This window comes from Ovis aries, chromosome 1 (genome assembly GCF_016772045.2).
Source record: "Ovis aries strain OAR_USU_Benz2616 breed Rambouillet chromosome 1, ARS-UI_Ramb_v3.0, whole genome shotgun sequence".
Classification (NCBI taxonomy): Eukaryota; Metazoa; Chordata; class Mammalia; order Artiodactyla; family Bovidae; genus Ovis; species Ovis aries.
Window position 1 is genome coordinate 187,811,976 of NC_056054.1, and position 20,099 is coordinate 187,832,074.

A 20,099-nucleotide genomic window follows, 5' to 3' on the forward strand; every position below is an offset into this window, starting at 1 on the left:
GACTTTTTTCACTTGTGATTAATCCTGCTTGACTATGGCCACGGGAGAGTCACGGATCCATGGGGGTAATAGAGAATATAGCCTTATATTCTTCCTCTTCCTCTGTTGCAGCCCCTGCTCTCTGCTGCCTTCTTTCAGTTATTTGTCAGTAACTTGTTGAACACCAACATGCATGCCCAGAGACCAGCTCCAGGGCTACAGAGATGAACAAGGGGCAATCCCCACCATCAAGGTGCTCTCTGGCTGGTAGAGAAGCTGCACTAATCCAGAAACACCTAATTCACTGTTACCTTGACTCTATCCCCTCCCTGTCAATGCCCTCACCTTTGTGCCCTACTATCCCTGGCTAAATGCTACGTTACGATTTGTATCCTCCACAGCCCCTGGCACAGAGCCATATACTCACATACAATTTTCAGCTCCACCTAGTACTCCTGACTGGTCCAGCCTATAACTTTTGATCTGTCAATTTCTCTGTATCTCTCTGGTAAGTCATTCTAACTACCCAGGCCTCTTCTCCTGCCAATTCATAACCATCATAACTTGAGATCAAATTCAAACTCGTATCTTCTGAAATAATCCTTCTTGATCTACTATACTCCACTCTTGTGACAGAATGTACATACTCTGAAATATTATGAATTCACTTTGTATTGATTTTGTTTATTATTACTGATAGGTTGCTTTAGAAATATTCAGATGGGTTGTCTCCCCAGTGAGACTTTTCAACTAGAGAATCTTTTTATATGAAAAGAATATAGTAGATTTTTACTTCTTTAGAATCAAAGATTGTTCTATTTTCTCATGGTGCTTGAGAATAATGTAACAATAATTATAAATACTTATCACATGCCAAGTTCTATCCTAAGCAGTTTATGTGTTCTGATTCCAATTCTGAGATATAAGTGCTATTATTATCCTCATTTTACAGATGAAGAAACTGAGGACCAAAAGGTAAAGTAACTCAATTCAGGTCATCCAGTTAGTAAATGGCAAAGCTAATATTGAAATCCAGATGGTCTGGCTCTGAAATCCATGCTCTTAACCTAAACAAGATACTTTCTAAACCATGTTTGAAATAGTATATGCTCAAAACATACTTGCTAGGTAATGCACAGTTCAGGGAATCCCTTTGGCAGTGCAAGAGAATAAAACAAAGACTTACCTCCTGCCTTTCAATGAGGCCTTGGACAATCTGAAGAGTCATGCTGTTCACAACCATAGAATTATTGAAAGGCTGGGTGGCTCCTTGACTTAGCTGGGATTCCAGCTCATTCCTCCCTAGGATGATTTCTGAAGCAGTTTTAAAAGCAGCAACAGTAGGGTCCTCATTGCTTACCAGGTGAATTTCTTTAAAATTATTGGCAATTGGCACGCTTTGGAAATACAATTTGATAGTTTGCACAATGATCTCTGTACACAGATTCAAAGGGAACTGGAAAATCCCAGAGCTCAGGGCTGGAATTGCTACTGTCTCAATGTTCAGAGAATTTTTATTGTTGACATAACGCAAAATATTCATAATGGCTCTTTTCAGTTTATCAACACATTCCTGGCTATGCATTGATGCCCACCGAGGCCCAACAGCATGGATAATGAGTCGGCAGGGAAGCTTCCCTGCTCTTGTGATAGCTATCTCACCAGCTGGAATTCTGCCCCATTTGGAAATCAGTGATCTGCTCTCCTCTTGGATTTCAAAGCCACCAGCTTTCACAAGGGCCTGGGCCAGGCCCCCTCCATGCAGGAGTTCTTCATTGGCTGCATTTACCACAACATCAACAGCATGTCTGGTGAGGTCGTCCTTCCAGACAGATAACTCTACCCTGGGAGTCAGCATTTTTCTGAAGACTCGTAGAGACTCGTTGTTACCTTCCGGGGCCGGAGACACCAGGGTAAAGTTACAGCCAAATTTATTCTGGAGGACTTCACACAGCAGACTCTCATTATTTTTTAAAAGTTTGAAGTTGTCATGACTAATGGAAATTTGCTGAATATAGTTTCCTCTGAGAGTATCAATCTCTGGAAAAGGAGAGAAGATAAAAAAATAAAGAAATGAGCAAGGGGTCCTTTGAAAAGGATGTAATTCTACTTCACACCAGGAGACTGAGCTTCCTCTATGCAAAAAGAGAGATGACTTCTAGGCCTCTTCCTGCTTCTCCCTTATTCCTTAGACCAAGGATATCTAAGAGTTTTCCATGGTATCACCATAAAGCGCTTAGTTGTGTGCCTGCCATACAGTAAATACCCACTAAGTGGCAGCTACCATGATGCAATAACGGTGGCATGAAACTGTTTATCAAGGTTCATAGATTTTAAAACCCTACATAAAAATATCGAGTTTGGGAAGACCCATTCACAAGTATTAGACTTAATTATGAGTCAAAAATATGTGGAGGCTTTATTTATAACTTGTTTGCCTTCGTCAATACCTTGGCTTGGGTTCTCCTAGAAGCTGATTCTGAGGTAGGGGTTGAGTATAAGTTTATTTGGGAGGTTATCCCAGGAAACACCAGGGGCGTGGGATGGGGAGAATCAAGTGGGAAAGTGAGACAGAGAAAGGAAAGAAATGAATAAAGGGGATGTTACAAAGAAAATGAAGCTTAACTCCACAGAGGGGCAGTGTAGACCATGTGTCTTAGAATTATATCACCAGAGGGGTGAAGGAGCTGGTTATCCAGCTTGTATCAGTCATTGGTCGAGGATGCTCCTGGGGGAACGGTCCAGGAGATGGGAGGAGCACTGACAACAGGACAGTAAATAATTCTTCATCATATTCTAGTTTTGTAGCATGATTTTGGTGGAATTAAAACTGATCAGCTAAAAAGTATTTTCTGCAGGCGGCAGCAAGATGATGCGCTAGCTGCTCATATCCTCCTTCAGTGAAGCGGGGAGGATGATTAGCCAACAGCCTCCAGGTGTTAGCCCCTCAGCTTTCCAGCCCAGGTCACATTATTCTCAGGGGGCTCCATCAATACCTGGACAAGGCCACTGATGTCCAACTTCGCCCATGAGCAATCTTAGGCTGGCAGAGCTTTGCCAGATTTTCATTACAGTCTGATGGCTCCACCTACCCAATCCAGTTTCTTCTCTTTTCCTTTCACAATAAGCCTTCAGCATTCCTAACTCCATCTCATTTTCTGCTTCCTGGAGAACCTGACCTGTGACACTGTAGTTCATGGGGTCCAAAGCCACCAAGAAAGGAAAAACGATGCCAACTAAACCTATCAGTGGATAGGGAGCAGCCTTATTTCAGACACCTAAAAAAAATCTGTGTCCTAAAATAGATACAATGTAGTAATTTCACTGACTGGGAAAGATTGAAGGCAAAAGGGGAAGCGGCAGCATAGGATGAGATGGTTAGATAGCATACCCATACAGTGGGCATGAATTGGAGGAAACTCCGGGAGATAGTGGAATACGGAGGAGCCTAGCTTACTGTAGTCCATGAGGTCCCAAAGAGTCAGATACAACTTAACAACTGAACAACAGTAATTGATTTTTTTTTTTACTTCAATTCCCATTTCTAATCTGAGCCATCTAGAAAGAACTTTAATGGCCTCAGTTACCCCAAAGCAGCAGCACATGAGTTGTCAGAGCCTATAGGCTTGTGCCATGGTTGAAAATCGCAAAGGGGTCACCCTAGGATGAGGCAGGTTCCATCTGGCTCTTACAAGCCTTGCTGAGCAAGAAGACAAACAGTGGGTCACCTCTCATGCCAGTTTCAGTTCTAGGGCTGTGGCCAGAAGAGTCTCCCATCTTCTGTGCAAAGGACAGGATCAACGGGAGCCCTAGAGAACACACGTGCCAGGTCCCCACAAGGCCCTGCAGTCACACACCTGAGCACTGGTGGGGGAGATAGTCTCCTTCTGTATTCCCCTTTCTCCACTAAGGAAAGATGTGAGCAAAGATTTTCTGAGGCAAGAGTGAGAGTGAGGTGATCCTACCTGGTTTCTCACTGCCAGCTGCTGCTCCAACACCCTGTGAAAAGCGAGAGGGGTTTCAAAAATATTGAGACGGAATAATTTACAGATTACTGATGACAAATACAGTCTCACAATCACAAAGCAACAGAAATCTTCCTGAGAGCACTGGGTTGGAGAGGGGAAGGGGAACACGTTTGTTTGATCAATGTGCCTGGAATGCTTGAAATGCTAAGTGTTCCAGCCAACACTGACTCTACCCCTCTTCCCTAGAGGCCAGTGTACTTTTAATCCTGGATGAGATGAAGGGTTGGAGATTACCACCTGAAAAGGCTCAAAGGTCACAGAACAAAAAGACCCCAAACCCTCAGAGAGGACTCCAATCTCCAAAGCATTGTGGGGTTCCCCTGGACAGAATAGAAGACGTGGGGACAAACGCCTCATCAGCTTCACCTCCCCATCAGCCTGAAAGGACCCACTTTCAATGGCTTATGTAATAACATATGGAGAAGGAGATGGCAACCCACTCCAGTGTTCTTGCCTGGAGGACCGCAGGGACAGGGGAGCCTGGTGGGCTGCCGTCTATGGGGTCACACAGAGTCAGACACGACTGAAGTGACTTAGCAATGACATAAACCTGAATGTGGAATTTTCAGGATAAACCAGTGAGGTGCCTTTTTCCTAGTCCTTTATTTTTATTTCTCCCCCTCCACCTCCTCCCCTCATGCTGCTGCTGCTGAGTCACTTCAGTCATGTCTGACTCTGTGCGACCCCATAGACAGCAGCCCACCAGGCTCCTCTGTCCCTGGGATTCTCCAGGCAAGAATACTGGAGTGTGTTGCCATTTCCTTCTCCATCTCTCATGCTACAAAAGTAGAATTGCTAAGCAGAGGAAATAAAAATGATACTGAGGCAACATTCTGAAAAAATCACCCATCCTCATGTTGACTCTGTTGATTATATTTGCACATCCTTGATTCCCCATCTCTCACATGAGGCAAGGAGAAAACTATAAAAGTTTTCTTTTGGGATATTAAAACCAAACAAGATTGCCAGGTATAAACTGAAAATCTCAGAATTTTTGCTATCATAGAAAGAACTATGATGTGCTGATCAAAGTTTATTACTTACACATGTATGCTTTTTACCTTGGAAAAGTCCATCCTCCAGGTCTCTGAGGTCTTTTAATGTCTGCTCTGTTTTGCGTTTCCCAAATACGGCAGCCCCCTTCTAGGAATGAATAGAAGGATGCAGAAGCACTGATGAGCATCTTAGGGAATTCGGTAAGGATACACAACAGGAAGACTAAACATGATTTCTGATCTTGAGTTATTCTTCATTCCATTGGTGAAGACGCAAACACTGTTTTTGCTTCTGTTGTTTACCTTTTATCTTTTACTGAGAGCTTCCAGTGGAAACCATAACGGCAGTTCAAAGAAGGCAAAGAGCTGTATGGGTTACAGCAGGGAAATCTGTATGGGGAAGGTGAGGCTAGGCCCAGGTCTTGAAGGATGAAGCCGGCTTTTGCATTTTTAGAAGAGGAAAGATGATGACACGTGAGCACAGCATTCAGAGAGCAATGAGGAAAAACCAGCCTATGCGAGGGTGGGATGATTTGAGAGAATACCATTGAAACATGTATATTACCATAACCAGTGCAGGTTCAATGCATGAAGCAGGGCACTCAAAGCCCGTGCTCTAGGACAACCCAGGGGGGTGAGGTGGGAGGGGGCTCCAGGATGGAGGCACACACGTGCACCCATGGCTGACTCATGCCAATGTATGGCAAAAACCGCCACAATGTTGTAAAGTAATTACCCTTCAGCTAAAATTAATTAATTAAAAAAATGACTTGAGAATACATTGCAATTTGTGCAATTTGACTATTGCATTCAGGAGAAAAGACAACAGCAAAATAAAAAATTTAAACCCTGAAAGATTTTTAATAAAACATGGGAAAGTCAAAAGAGAAAGAAAAGAGAAAACCAGCCTATGAATGAGTGAAGACCCCTGGACAGTGTCTGAAGAGGAAACTGTATTTGTGCCTGTGGGGATGTACATTACTGAATTTGTGATAAATATCCCTGATCTAATTATAAAGGGGATTATGTGGATAAAAATCAGAAATGCTGGGAAAACACGTTTTAATGATTTTTCTAACATAAGAATTAAAGACTGTGGAGAATAAGAATAAAAATGCTTAAAGACACAGCTGCTCACACCTGTTGCCACATAGTCGCCTGAGGGCCTCTGAAATCATTTCTAATGCTTTTGCAAAAGGAAAATTTTGTACAGCTATCTGCAGTATCAGAGCACTATTATTAAATGTCAGGAAAAGCAAGTCCAAGTACAATCCTAAAATGCAAGGGGAAGACACATTTTTGCCTCCAGAGGGCACTGCAGTTTTCACAAAAAGAAGGAAAACTGAGTCAACTTCTGCTGTGGGCTTCCGGTGGGTTTTTGCTTTCGATATGCTGTGCTTAGCTCTTAGTCGTGTCCGACTCTTTTGTGACCCCGTGGACTGTAGACCGCTAGGCTCCTCAGTCCATGGGATTTCCCAGGCAAGAATACTGGAGTGGGTGGCCATCTCCTTCTCCAGGGAATCTTCCTGACCCAGGGATGGAATTAACATCTTCTGCATTGCAGGCGGGTTCTTTACCGCTGAGGCATCAGGGAGTTTTTAAGGCATTGGGACAGACTGGTCAGTATGGGGCGGCACTCTTTTAACCCCAAAGTAATTAGAAACAAGGAAAGGAGCATACGGCCCCAAACACTCAATCTCTTCTATTTTAACAGCAACAACAGCAACAAAAGCCTTCCCAACTTTTCATTGCTGGTCCTACTATGTTCCTTTCTTTTCATGGGCAGCTGAAGGAGTTGACTCTGTGTCCATCTGCCTGCTCAGCCCACAGCAGTCTGGCTCCCAGTTCACCCCCAGCCTTCTCTGAAACTGCTCATCAGTGTCTTCCAGGTGGCTAACCCCAGTGGACTCTCCTCTCCTCTTTCCTACTCTTTATTTGGCTCTTCTCTATAGCTTCATTCATTTCATGATCTGATTCCTGAACCTCAGCTTTTAGGCTTCTCCAATGCCATCTTCCCCTGGTTCTTGTTACCTCTCACTTTGCCTCTACAGACCTTTCAACTGGATTCAACCTTCATCAGCTGTCGCGGGATTTTATGAGAGGCATGTCTCAACTCTTTCTAAATAGTCTCCAAATGTGATCTCATCTACTCTCATGACTTCAACTCACCAGCTGCAAATATGACTCCCATACCTGTAACTCTAGGCTATGGCTCTCCTAAGCCGAATTTTTCAAGTCTACCTGAACGTCCCATAGTTCCCTCAAACATAGCCTCTGAAAATCTGGATCCATAATCTCATCTCCACTCCCCACATTGCTACCTACCCTCACTCAATCCCTCCAAAATCCATGCTTTATCTCCTAGATTCCACAGCTTGGTAAACAATACACCATTTATCTACTCAAGTCAGAAATCTAGAATCTTCTCTTCTGTTTCATATTCAGTTCATCACAGGGTCCTGTCCACCTAAATCACTTTTAGATATGGCCCTACCCTCCTTGCCCACGGATACCACTTCACAGCTTTCAGGGCTCCTTGACTGAGCTATGGCAAAACATTCTCTTTAAAGATTTAAATGTACATTATTTTATGCTTTATTGTTTGAACAGTTAACAGGTTACATTTACTGGTTCAAATTCAGAACGTATAAAAGGCTCCCTCCTACTCCCCTCACTAAATCCCCGTCCCAGAGGCAATCAATGCTATTAGCTTTGCCAATATCCTTCCAGGGGCATTTTTACACAAAAGGTAGCATTTTTTTTTTCACTCTCATAAAGTAGACATTTATTGAGAAGCACTGTCTGCTCAAAACCTTCAACAGACTCCATTGCCTATGGTAAAGCTCAAGCTCTTCAGCCTGACGTCCAAGGGTCTCTTTGAAATTTCAGTTTCCCAGCCTCCCCTTTACATACCTAATGCTCCCGCAGAACTTCAGTTCTATGGAATGGCACTACTTGATGCTCTCCAAACTCTCCTTCACCTCTGGGCATTCGCCCTCTTGGGGAGGAAGCTCTGGGACACCAGCTTTGGTCAGAGTGCTCCTCAGAGCCTGGGCCCATCCTCAAAAGGTAGCATCTAATATGCACTATTCTGCATCTTGCCTTTTCCATTTAAGGTATCCTAGAGATCTTTCCATGTTAGCCTATAGTCCATCGTATAGATGCATTGTAAGCTATTCAACTACTAGTAACCCCTTTTATGGACACTTGCTATGTTCTGTGCTTAGTCGCTCAGTTGTGTCCAACTCTCTGCAACCTCATGAACTGTAGCCCACCAGGCTCTTCTGTCTGTGGGGATTCTCCAGGCAAGAATACTGGAGTGGGTTGCCATGACCTCCTCCAGGGGATCTTCCCAACCCAGGGATCGAACCCAGGTCTCCCACACTGCAGGCAGATTCTTTACCATCTGAACCATCAGGGAAGCCCTATGAACACTTAAGTGGTTCCTAATCTTTTGCGATTATAAAAAAGTCTGTAAAGAACAACTTAGTACATAGGTCACTTCACACAGGTGCTAATCAATCAACAGGACAAATTCCTACAAGTGCACCTGCAAAATAAGAATGAATATGCAGTCATAATTCTGATAGTACAGCCAAACTGCTCTGTATAAAGACTCACCCATTTCCAGTCTTACCAGACATGTGCAAAAACTTTATCTCTGGCCTCTTCACCTCCATTCACCCTTGCATGGAAATGTATCCTTCACATCACTGCCAACACCACCTTTCTAAAATGCACATCTGACAAATCACTCTCTCGTTTGCCCTACTTATCTGTCTTCCATATCTCCCTATCGATCTTCAAGACCTCTCCACATCTAGAACTGTGCTGTCCAGTGCGGGCCGTTAGCCACGTGCAGCTCTGGAGCACTTGAAATGTGGCAATGTGGCCAAACACAACTGAAAGATGATGCAAATGTGAGATAACACTGGATTGCAATGACCTACGATGACAAAAAAGAGTGTAAAATATCTCATCAATAAGTTTTTAACATTGATTACATGCTGAAATGATTAATTTAGGATACTGTGAGCAAAAGAACCTAAATTATTTTCACCTGTGTGTACTTTAAAAATTCTAGCTATTGAAAAATTTTAAATTACTATGTAGCTCACATTATATTTGCTCCTCTGTCCTTGGAGCTCTCCAGGCAAGAATACTGGAGTACTAGAGTCGGTAGCCATTTCCTTCTCCAGGGGAATCTTCCCAACCCAGGGATCAAACTCAGGTCTCCTGCATTGCAGGCAGATTCTTTACCATCTGAGCCACCAGGGAAGCCCAATATTTCTATTAGACACATTCTATTCCACTAGACCCTTCCTCTGTCATCTCCCTTATCCATCACATCCTTTCCAAAGCCTCCGTGCTACCTCTGTGCTTCAAATAGGGCAGTCCCTGTGCCTTTGATGCACCCCATCCCTCCCTCTCCTTCTCTCTTAAGATTCTGCTTTACTTCAAAGTCCTCTTGAGGGCTTTGAGAGATTTTGCTTCTTGAGTCCCAAGTCTGACTCCAGTTACTAGCAGGTGAGGTGTGGTACCTCGGCTCTCACCTTTATTCCATAGTACACAGGGCAGCCGTGCAGTTCAGTGCACACGTGCTCGGTCCTGTCTGACTCTTTGCGACCCCGTGGACTGTAGCCCACCAGGATCCTCTGTTCATGGAATTTTCCAGGCAAGAATACTGGAGTGGGTTGCCATTTGCTACTCCAGGGGATCTTCCCCACTCAGGGATGGAACTCGTGTCACTGGGTCCCCTGTATTGGCAGGCAGATTCTTTAACCCTGAGCCACCAGGGAAGCCCCCGTGAAGTCCAGCATTGTTGGCTAAATAGAGAAAGGAGGGCGGAAAAGCCCCAAGAGCCAGTCTAAAGCACTGAGTGAGATAGAGGTAACAGGTGATATGGCATAATTCAGGTGAACAAATTCAAATTTTTAGGAATGTAGGTTAAGTTTAACCTGAACTTAGAATGTGAATTACATTTTCCCTGCAAATAACAGTAACAATAAGAGTTAAAAGGAATCACAAACTCAGGAGAAACTTTATCTGATTTGAGCATCTGCCCCGTCTCCACTCTCCCCAGGGAAGCCCAGGACTCGCCCGTGCCTCGCGCGCCTCTCCCCGCCCCCGGCGCGAGCCCACAGGAGACGACCCCCGGGAAGCCCCTGCGCCCACCCCCCGCGGAACAGAGAAAGGGACCTACTCACCTGGCAGTCCGCGGCCAGGAGGGCGGCGAAGAGAGGAGAGGGTGCGGCCCTGCCAGGAACCGAGAAGGATCTCCGGAGAAGCGAAACTGAAACTTTGCGCCCCAGAGCGGCGGGGCGGAGGCACCCCGGCCCCGGCCCGGCCCAGCTGCGTCGCCGCCACTCGCGGCGCCATCCCCGAGCGGACAGCCATGGCTTCGAGCCTCGGCCCGCCGTCCCCGCTGCTCGTGCGGGTGTCCCATCCCGGCACGCGCCTGGAATGGAAGCTGGAAAAGTACTTCCAGAGCCGGAAATCGGGCGGCGGGGAGTGCACCGTCGTGGCCCTGGACCGCAGCGACCCCACCTCGAACACCTTCCGGGTGCAGTTCAAGCAAAGGGCGGGTGAGCTGAGGGCCGGGGCTTGGTGAGTGGGGGGGGGGGGGCAGCCGCCGTCCCTGGAGGGGCCCCCCGGGCGTTCCATGCAGACCCAGTTCAAGCTTATCTAGGAGAGAGGGTGGGAGAAAGTCTGGTACCGTCCGTTGGGAGCCAGGAAGTGGGGGCTCCTGCTGACAGACGCAACCCCAACGCAGAGGACACAGCCCAGAAGTGCCCAGTCTCTGGTCTGGTTGATACTTGCCAGTGTCCCCGTGTTGTCAGAGCACCCGTACCGCCCCCAGACGCCCCTGTCACTTAGGTATTTCACTTTGATGTTTTCCATTATTATTCCATTGATTCGTTTTTTAGAATTGCAAGAGTTATAGATACTAAGGAAAGGGGAGAAAATAATAAAGAAGAAAACACCCAGAGAAAAACAATGTGAATGTGAATATTTTGGTGTATTTCCTCCTGGCCTTTTCCTCTGAGTGTCAGCAAACATATATGTAGTTATAAACCTGAATCTACTCTTTGATTCCTGCTCCTCTCACTTGATTTGTGATGAGCATTATTCCATGACATTGAAATGGGAAACTCATGACAGTTTCAGGAACGTGACTTTTAAAGAGTGGATGATATTCCATCATCATTAAGCTTTCCTTTCTACAATATAACTTAAGCTGCCTTCTTTAGAGTTTTGGGACTTCCCTGGTGACTCAGCTGGTAAAGAATCCACCTGCAATGCAGGAGATCCCAGTTTGATTCCTGGGTCAGGAAGATTCCCCTGGAGAAGGGAAAGGCTACCCATTCCAGTATTCTGGCCTGGAGAATTCCATGAACTGTATGGTCCATGGGATGGCAAAGAGTAGGACACGACTGAGTAACTTTCTTTTTTTTAGAGTTTTGTATAGGCCCCTCACCCTCTGGTTAACCCACCATTCCAGGATGCAGGGAGCAGCCCTTACTGTGAGGGTGCTGGGGCAAGGTACAGATGCATGAGTAAGAGGGTTATTTGAAATTGCTCTCATTTCTATGTGTATATTTAATATCTCTACTGAAGGTAAGGATGGTGTGTTGAAAAAAGGAGAGCACCAAATTGTGGTCGACAACCAACTTGTGACTATTTTCCTGGAACCCAATGAAAATGCAGAAGAGAAGAAGACCAAAATGTCTTCTTCGACACAGTCACAAAAAGGGGCAAGCCACGATGAGAAGCCTCCAAATGTAAAGGACATTCATAATGACGTGGATTCCTGTCTCCAGAAGGTGGGTATTGAAGGGAGCTATGTATGTCCCTGCAACTTCCTCTCCAGTCCAAGGACCATTTGCTGAGGATTTATTATGAGCCTGGCACTGTTGTAGACATTGGAAGACAGCTGTGCTTAGTTGCTTAGTCGTATCCGACTGTTTGTGACCGTATGGATTGTACCCTGCCAGGCTCCTCTGTGGGGATTCTCCAGGCAAGAATACTGTAGTGGGTGGCCATGCCCTCCTCCAGGGGATCTTCCCAACCCAGGGATCGAATCCAGGTCTCCCACATTGCAGGTAGATTCTGTACCATCTGAGCCACCAGGGAAGCTGAGAGGTACACAGAGATAAACACAACAGACAGGTCCCTGCTGGGGATGGAGAAGTACATTGACAATAAGCAAGTAAACAAAATAACTAAAGTCATTTCAGAGAGTGATATGTGCTAAGAAGAAAATATAATGGGGTTTTGCCTTAGAGAGTGACAGGGCTGGGGCAAGGAAAGAGAAGGAGTTTGTGTTATTTCTGATCGGAAGTCACTAAGGAGGTGATATTTGGCTTGAGAATTGAATGATGAGAAGGGACCAGCCATGCAGAGACATTTGACAAATCAGAATCAGCTGCCTGCTATGTGCCAGGCACTGTCACAGGAGCCAAAGGTACAGCCAGGAACAAGCAGACCCTGCCCTCAGGGACCTTACCTTCTAGGGAACCAGATAATAATAGTAATCATATAGATAGGGAATAAAATATCTGCCAGTGATAAATATCTGCTAGGAAGAAGAACAAAGCAGAATTTGTCGTTGTTTAGTCATTCAGTCATGTCCGACTCTTTGCAACCCCATGGTCTGTACCCCTCCAGGCTCCTCTGTCCATGGGATTTTCCCAGCAAGAATACTGGAGTGGGTTGCCATGCCCTCCTCCAGGGGATCTTCCAGACCCAGGGATTGAACCTGCGTCTCCTGCATTGGCAGGTGGATTCTTTACCACTGAGCCTCCAGGGAAGCCCATAAAGCAGGATAAATGATAGTAAAGGACTACTGTTTTAAATAGGATATCGGGAAAAAAAACCTCTCAAATGAGGTGACTTCTGAGTAGAGACACGAATAAAGTAAGGGAGCTAGCTAAGTGGATTTCTAGGGGAAAAAGATTTTAGGCAGAGGGAAAGTAACAAGTGTAAAGCTGACACAGCCACCCCCACCCCCAACACACCCAGACTGGAGCTTACATCCCGAGCCCAGAAGCTTCAAGGAGGGAGGCCACTGTGGCTGGAGGGCAGAGAGCAAGAGAGTGAGAGAGGACCTTGAAGAGGTAGCAGAAGTCTGGTCTTTGAGGGATGAGGGTCAGGACTTTGGATTTCAACTTAGATATTAAGAGAATCCTTAGGTAGTTTTGAGCAGGGGAGTAGAGTGAGCTGATTCACATTTCTCGAGGATCCCTCTGGCTGCTGTGTCTAGGACTGGGTCTAGGAAAATGCAGAAGTGGAAGGTCAGAATCCAAGTAGGAGGGGCTGTAGTGAGCCAGGTGCCAGATGACATTGGCTTGGAGTCTGGGTGATCCTGATGGAGGTGTGAGAAGTAGCTGGATTCAGGAAACATTTTGAAGGACGATAGAAGAAAAGTGTTACATGCGGAGGGAACAGCTTATGCAAAGATTTTGAGGGAGAACAAAACATTAGAAATCCTGCTTTTATATTATGTTTATATTATGTTCAATTTGCCACTGTCCTTTTTTTTTTTTTTTTTTGCCTAATCTGGGGTTTCTCTCATATTTGAGTTTCTAAAGGCCACGGTTTAGAGGGATTAGCAACATTGCATGCAGTTAGGGGATTAGTTTTTTTGTTTTGTTTTGTTTTTAAAGAAGGAGCATGCTGCTGCTGCTGCTAAGTCACTTCAATCGTGTCCGACTCTATGCGACCCCATAGACATCAGCCCACCAGGCTCCCCCGTCCCTGGGATTCTCCAGGCAAGAACCCTGGAGTGGGTTGCCATTTCCTTCTCCAATGCATGAAAGTGAAAAGTGAAAGAAGTTGCTCAGTCATGTCCAACTCTTAGCGACCCCATGGACTGCAGCCTACCAGGCTCCTCTGTCCATGGGATTTTCATAGGAGAGAAAAAACAATAATAGGAAAAAATTTCATCCTCACATGTATGGCCCCCTCCCAGGCTCACACCCTTTAGTCAGAAACATAGCAATTTACCAAGAAAATGAAGTGCCTACCCTTCACCCGACTTGCCAAGGTCAAACCAACAGTGGCAGCTCTAGAATCCAGACTTTTTGTCCTTGGAATGTTTAAAAATGTTAATGACCAGATTCAACATTTACATCACAATCTCTGAAGATGGGCCTGGGCCTCAGCTTTTTCTTCTCCCTGGGCGATTCCAGTGTGCAAACAGAGTTGGCTGTTTCATCAGGGCAAGAGTGCCTCTGGGCTGCAGTACAGTGCCCGCTCTGCAGAAAGGAACTGAAAGAAGTCATCGTGGTTATTTCTCTCATCTCTAGACATTCTACTGAGAGGAGGACATAGACCTGGATGTTTAATATATTTCATTTGTTCCCTTTTAAAATTTCAGATCTTTCTTACTGTCACGGCGGAACTGAACTGTCAACTGTTCTCTAAAGAGCAAAGGGATCTCATCGTTGTTCACTGCCCCAACGTCGCACGAGTGAAGGACCATGATGGAACTGAGAAAATCCGTGGTAACTTCAGAGATATTGAAAAAGTACATGGCTTCTTAAGTGACCAGCTCCTGAAAAGGGAGCAGAAACATGAATCTTCCCCTTTGACATCAGAGAGGGAGCCACTCAGTCAGCAGGACAGGAACAGCTGTGTTTCTCCCTTCGAACCAGAAAGCAGGTCAGAAGACAAAAGCAACTGTTTTGAAGTTCCCTTGGCTTTCTTTGAATACTTCACACACTCCTGGCCTGATAAAATAGCCTTCATAGAGAAAAGATTTGGTACAAAAATAATAAGTCAGGCAAGTTCTCCGAATATGGTCTATTTAGACTTCACCTCCAGTCAATCAGGTGACCTCGAAGCAGCTCGCAAGAATTTTGTCGGAGAATTTCAGAAGTGTGTAGAGACTCTGAAGCAGGAATGTGTTTCCCTAGCAGACAGTAAGCAGGCAACCAAAATCAAAGAGGAGTTAAATCACCAGTTTGCAAAGCTCCTCATAAAGGAGAAAGGAGAAGAATTAACTCTCCTTGGGACTGCAGATGACATTTCAGCTGCCAAACATTTTCTTGCCTCAAAGAATTTTGAAAGTTTTGTCAAGCCACCTGTGAAAATATTGACTCCTAAGGACATGATTAAGGGAATTGAGGTTGATACCACTCACTATAAGCTTTTAGAAGCAGAATTATCCCAGGAGATATCAAAGATAGAAAAAAAGTACGACACTCAAAGTAACATTTTGGGGATAAATCAGAAAACCTGCATTCAATTTGAACCCAAAACCAAGGGATTGGATCTATCCATACATGCTTATTCAAGTTTCATCGACACCTATCAACATGTCTCTTGTCAGATTACGAGAGAAGTTCTTTCCCTGAAACTTTTGGGCAAGGAGAGAAAACACTTACATGGGGCAAAGTTCTCTGATGATTTTAGGAAAAGGCATCCAGATATACACTTTGTGCTAAATCAAGAGTCAATGACTTTGATTGGGTTGCCAAATCATCTTACAAAGGCAAAACAGTATGTCTTAAACAGATGTGGAGTGTCTCCATCAGCTACAGAGAAATGGAATGAAACACTCATGGACACTGATGGTCATAATTCTAAAGCAGCTTCACCAACGTTGCAGCACCCCGCCAGTTCTGAGGTGTCAGAAGTGAATGAGGAACAGGACACGTGTGTCATCTGTTTGAGCACTGTTAGCAACAAACACGTGCTCTCAAAGTGCAAGCATAAATTCTGCAGGCCTTGTATCCAGGAAGCCTTCTCATATAAGCCAGTCTGTCCTGTGTGCCAGACTTCCTATGGTGTCCAGAAAGGGAATCAGCCAGATGGAAGAATGAGCGTCGTTGTTGTAAGAGAGTCACTTCCAGGTTATGAACACTGTGGCACCATTGTAATTACTTATAATATTGAAGGAGGCATACAAACAGTAAGTGTTTCTGAGTTCCATGGATTTCTTTCCAGTAAACTGAGATTATCAGAGCCACAGGGACTGTTCTATTACCAATTGGCAGTAGATTTCCCAGTTATCTCCATGGTCATATGAAAGGATTTTAAATGCTTATAAAGTGAACTTTGTAAGTAGTAAAAAGTACTTTGTTTACTGATAACAGGTATCTTTCTTGTCTATTAAGGCAAAGAAGGGGTGGGTGGTGATTGTGCGTTGGAAGGAGGATTGTATTCCCAGAATGAATTTGGGGAAAGAGGAGAAATATGAATTATAAGGGGAATCTGAGCTTCCCTTCAGTGCTCTTGTTTTTTGTTTGCTCTATCTGCATATGAACACATCTACACATGTAGTGAAATTTAGACACAGATGTTTTCATGTGACATTTTCTTGCCTTCATACAGAAAGAGCACCCAAACCCAGGGGCGAGATTTTCTGGAATACAGCGAACTGCATACTTGCCTGATAACAAGGAAGGAAACGAGGTTTTGGCTCTGCTTCATAGGGCCTTTGACCAAAAACTGATTTTCACAGTGGGGGAGTCTCGAACATTAGGAGTCTCAGGTGTCATTACATGGAATGATATCCACCACAAAACGTCCAGGACTGGGGGACCACAAAGGTGAGAACCTTTTGAAACAGAATGGCTGCTAAATAGAATTTAGAGGTCATAAAACATGGCAATTTGAAGATGTGACTGTAAGGAGACAGTTTATATCACTGAGACTGGATGCAGTATTTTGACAGATGCTAATCAGGGATGATAATCTCAAAGACAGAAAGACTGGTTCCCATGGCCTTCTACCTTCCAACCACAAGGTATCATACAGTTCATAAATTTTGCATCAAAGCGCAGTGGATCTTCAGAATGCAAGATAAATGGTATCTAAGGTGATTTAATTTGGTATAATTTTAATACTCCACATCTATTTGAAGGGTAGATCCTAGGAATGTCACTTGCCTTCTTTTAAGATCACCCTTTCTTCTACCCTCCTCTCCCATGAGTCCAGTAGAGATCCTAAATTCACTTGACCAATAGAACTCTAGAGAAGTCTTAGTTAACGGTGATGGAAGTTGTGTCATGGGCAATCCAATTGCTCTTTATGAAATTCAGATAGAATACTTCAGACCCTTAGTATTCAAAAGGGAGTATATCCTGACTTAATTTCCCAAATTTGAAAATCTTCCTATAGCAAAATGATTACCCTCCATAGAAATACAGTGTATTATAACTTTATGAGAATCATTGCTTAACCATGAGCTAAAATTAAAGTCTTGTTAGAAGGCAGATCCTGGGCAGGTAGCTAGATGTATTCACCAGCTAAATGATTCACCTCAGCACACTTACAAATGATTATCAGTCATCAGCCTTCAGGATGGTTTGTAAATATCTGCACCTCTGAATGTTAATGTCAAGGACCTACTGTACAGATTTTTTAAAAAAACATCTGTGGTGAAACTAAGGGCATCTTTTTTCTGCAGGTATGGTTACCCTGATCCTCACTATCTGAAACGTGTCAAACAAGAGCTGAAGGATAAAGGAATTGAGTAAAAAGACTGTATTAAAAGGATGTCTCAAGCCAAGCTTCCAAAAGGCGCAGTTGAAGAAGTAGAGTAAATTCTAATCTAAATCCTTGTGTAAAAACACCTTAAACATTTTTTCATCTCAAGAAGTGGTTTGTATATGCAAGGTTGTCATTTCTGGAGTGTTACATTTTATGGATGAAAAAAGTCCCAGAGATCTTTGTAATTTTGCTGCAGAGGTATTGCACCTCATTCACATGTCATCATTGTTGGGGTTACAGAGGTGAAGTGCTGAGTTTGAAATCACCTTCTGTGTTGTTCAGCTGAAGTACTCGATGCCAATTGATCCTCCTTTTATTGCTATCTCTGCGATAGTCCTTTAGTTTGGTTTGTTTGCCCTTTAAACTCTATCCTAAGAGTAAAATCCTAATCTGAATGGAGGCAGGGGAGGGGAGGAAGGCTTTGGTTGTGAAAAATTAGAGAACCACATTCCTCTCCCTATCCCATGGCCAGAAAGGTGTCCAGGACAGAAATTGAGCAACTTTTGGTAATAAATGGAATCTCTCTCTTAAAGTTGCTCAGTCATGTCCACCTCTTTGCAACCCCATGGACTATAGCCCTCCAGGCTCCTCTGCTCATGGGATTTTCCAGGCAAGAATATTAGAGTGGGTTGCTATTTCCTTCTCCAGGGGATCTTCTGGACCCAGGGATCAAAACTGGATCTCCTGCACTGCAGGCAGATTTACCATCTGAGCCACCAGTGTTTGGGACACAGAACCTGGAGTATAGTTGATGCTTACTGAATTTTTGCTGCCTGACTCAAATTGCTAATAATCCAGCAGAGAAATATATATTCCCTAAATCTTTGGCAGAGCTCTTGGAAGCCATTGGCTTTGTAAGCCATTTCTGGAGTCCTCACCACTTATTGGGGAAAATGAGTTTGTTACTCCAGAACTCATGGCCTCTGAACTCTGAATGGCCAAACTTTGTCCTTGCTCCCTGCTGATCCTTCTAATCTGCCAAATGGTGTGCGCTTCCCCTGCCATAGTAATGCTACACATCTCTGGGCATTTTTTCTCTCTGGATATTATTGTACTTTTATGCATACTCCATTTTGAGTTTCAAAATCACAAAAATATAAATCGCAAAAATGTCCATAGACTATCATTTTCTCAGTAACTGTAGCCCCCACAGCACTTTCTTCTTCCTTTTGCTAAGTCCCACCTGTCATGCTTTCTCCTTTAAATTATTTCTCCCTCAGAATGACTGGACAGAGAAAAGGCTCAAGTTGTGCCTACTGTAAGGAATGTCAGCATGCCAAAATGTACTTCTAAATGGTTTTCCAAGTCAGAAGTTTTAATAGCAAACTATCTCGTTATCCATGTTCCAGTCTTTTTCCAAAAATGATGAATGAGATGCTGTTTTCTTAAAAAACACATGCATACAATTTTGTTGGTCAGACAGTAATAGTTGATATGTATTTATTTTGCCCCCTTTATAAGAACTTTGTATCTGGACTATTGATACTATTAGTATCCCCATTTTATAACTGAGAAAGCTGATGTGCAGAGAGGGTAAGTACCTTGACAAAGGTCCCATAATAAGTAGCGGTGCTATAATTGGAAGAAGTTAGGGTGACTCCAAGGCTTTTGTGCCCAGAGTTGTACTGTCTCCGACAGGGGTCTTCTCCTCCATGGAGAAGGCTGAGGAGTTCCTATTATTCTGAGCTTCTCTCAGAAATGGATTCCTGCACAGTACTCAAAGTAGATTTCCTCTGAGGAAGTCCTATTTGAAAAATTTTAAACCCCAGAATTTTTTTCTTTGTTTAGAGAGTTGAGGAAATTTAAGGTAAATGGTATATATATATATTTTTTCAAATCAGATTAGACGTTTAGTTTTTGGTGATTCATTAAAGTCTTAGAGTTATAATTAGTTGTTTTGTGTCTGTGGATATTGTAGCTAAATTTGCTTCAAAAAAGAAAAGTCTGGTTCCTGCTAAGATCTGGATCCTTGATTGCAACGTGTGTGCAAGTTTCATAGTGTGAGTGGTTGTCGAGCCTTTGGATCACTGCTTTTGCTCTGTGGAAGGTATTATTATCAACATTTGCTACAAATAAAGTTATTTCCATTTTAAGAGCATATTGCCTGTGTTCTTTTCCATTTCCGTTTTCTTTTTCCTAAGGTTGAGATTCTGGGTGTTTCCTGCAATATAGTCAGTGTGCAGCATGCCTTTGCCTGGTTTTGTGTGTGTGTGCTCAGTTGCTTCAGTCACGTTCAACTCTTTGTGACCTGTGGATTGTAGCCCGCCTGGCTCCTCTGTCCATGGGATTCTCCAGACAATGCTGGAGTGGCTTGCCATGCCTTCCTCCAGGCGATCTTCGCGACCCAGGACTTGAGCCCCTATCTCCTGTGTCTCCTGCATTGCAGGCAGTCTCTTTACCCACTGAGCCACCTGAGAAGCCCAGTTTTGCGTGTAGCTGTTGCTAAGTAGTATCACAATAGACTTAACTACTCTTAACTCCACAGCCATGTTCAGCTGTAAAATTCACATTTCTTATTATTTTTCCTCCTTAACACATAGATTACTACAAAAGTAAAAGTCGGCTGCAGGTTTCACGTCTTCTCTCCTAAGAAAGCATA

General features: G+C 44.0%; 2 protein-coding genes across 4 annotated transcripts in view; one reads left to right on the forward strand and one right to left on the reverse strand.

Moving 5' to 3' along the window:
- PARP9 (poly(ADP-ribose) polymerase family member 9) overlaps positions 1-10,283 on the reverse strand; it is a 29,986-nt gene extending 19,703 nt beyond the window's left edge. For 2 of the 3 annotated variants that reach the window (XM_042232197.1, XM_012095675.4), the window contains exons 1-4: positions 10,210-10,283; positions 5,069-5,150; positions 3,945-3,978; positions 1,166-2,019 (exon numbers count right to left, since the gene is read on the reverse strand). In XM_042232197.1, the coding sequence (XP_042088131.1) occupies positions 1,166-2,019; positions 3,945-3,978; positions 5,069-5,083 (903 nt within the window). In that variant the 5' untranslated portion in view covers positions 5,084-5,150; positions 10,210-10,283. The remainder of the gene's footprint in view (positions 1-1,165; positions 2,020-3,944; positions 3,979-5,068; positions 5,151-10,209) is intronic. The other variant, XM_042232196.1, reaches the window with a different exon arrangement.
- Positions 10,284-10,367: 84 nt separating this feature from the next.
- DTX3L (deltex E3 ubiquitin ligase 3L) lies at positions 10,368-19,598 on the forward strand. Its single transcript, XM_027956374.3, has 5 exons — positions 10,368-10,587; positions 11,621-11,826; positions 14,382-15,917; positions 16,340-16,557; positions 17,418-19,598. The coding sequence occupies exons 1-5, from the start codon at positions 10,398-10,400 to the stop codon at positions 17,485-17,487; spliced, it is 2,220 nt and encodes a 739-aa protein (XP_027812175.1). The 5' UTR covers positions 10,368-10,397; the 3' UTR covers positions 17,488-19,598.
- Positions 19,599-20,099: the final 501 nt, after the last annotated feature.

Coding starts and splice junctions, on each gene's coding strand:
- DTX3L (XM_027956374.3), top strand. CDS start 10,398: ATGGCTTCGAGCCTCGGCCCGCCGTCCCCGCTGCTCGTGCGGGTGTCC. Junction 11,827..14,381: donor TGGATTCCTGTCTCCAGAAG/GTGGGTATTGAA, acceptor TTAAAATTTCAG/ATCTTTCTTACTGTCACGGC. Junction 16,558..17,417: donor AGGACTGGGGGACCACAAAG/GTGAGAACCTTT, acceptor TTTTTTCTGCAG/GTATGGTTACCCTGATCCTC.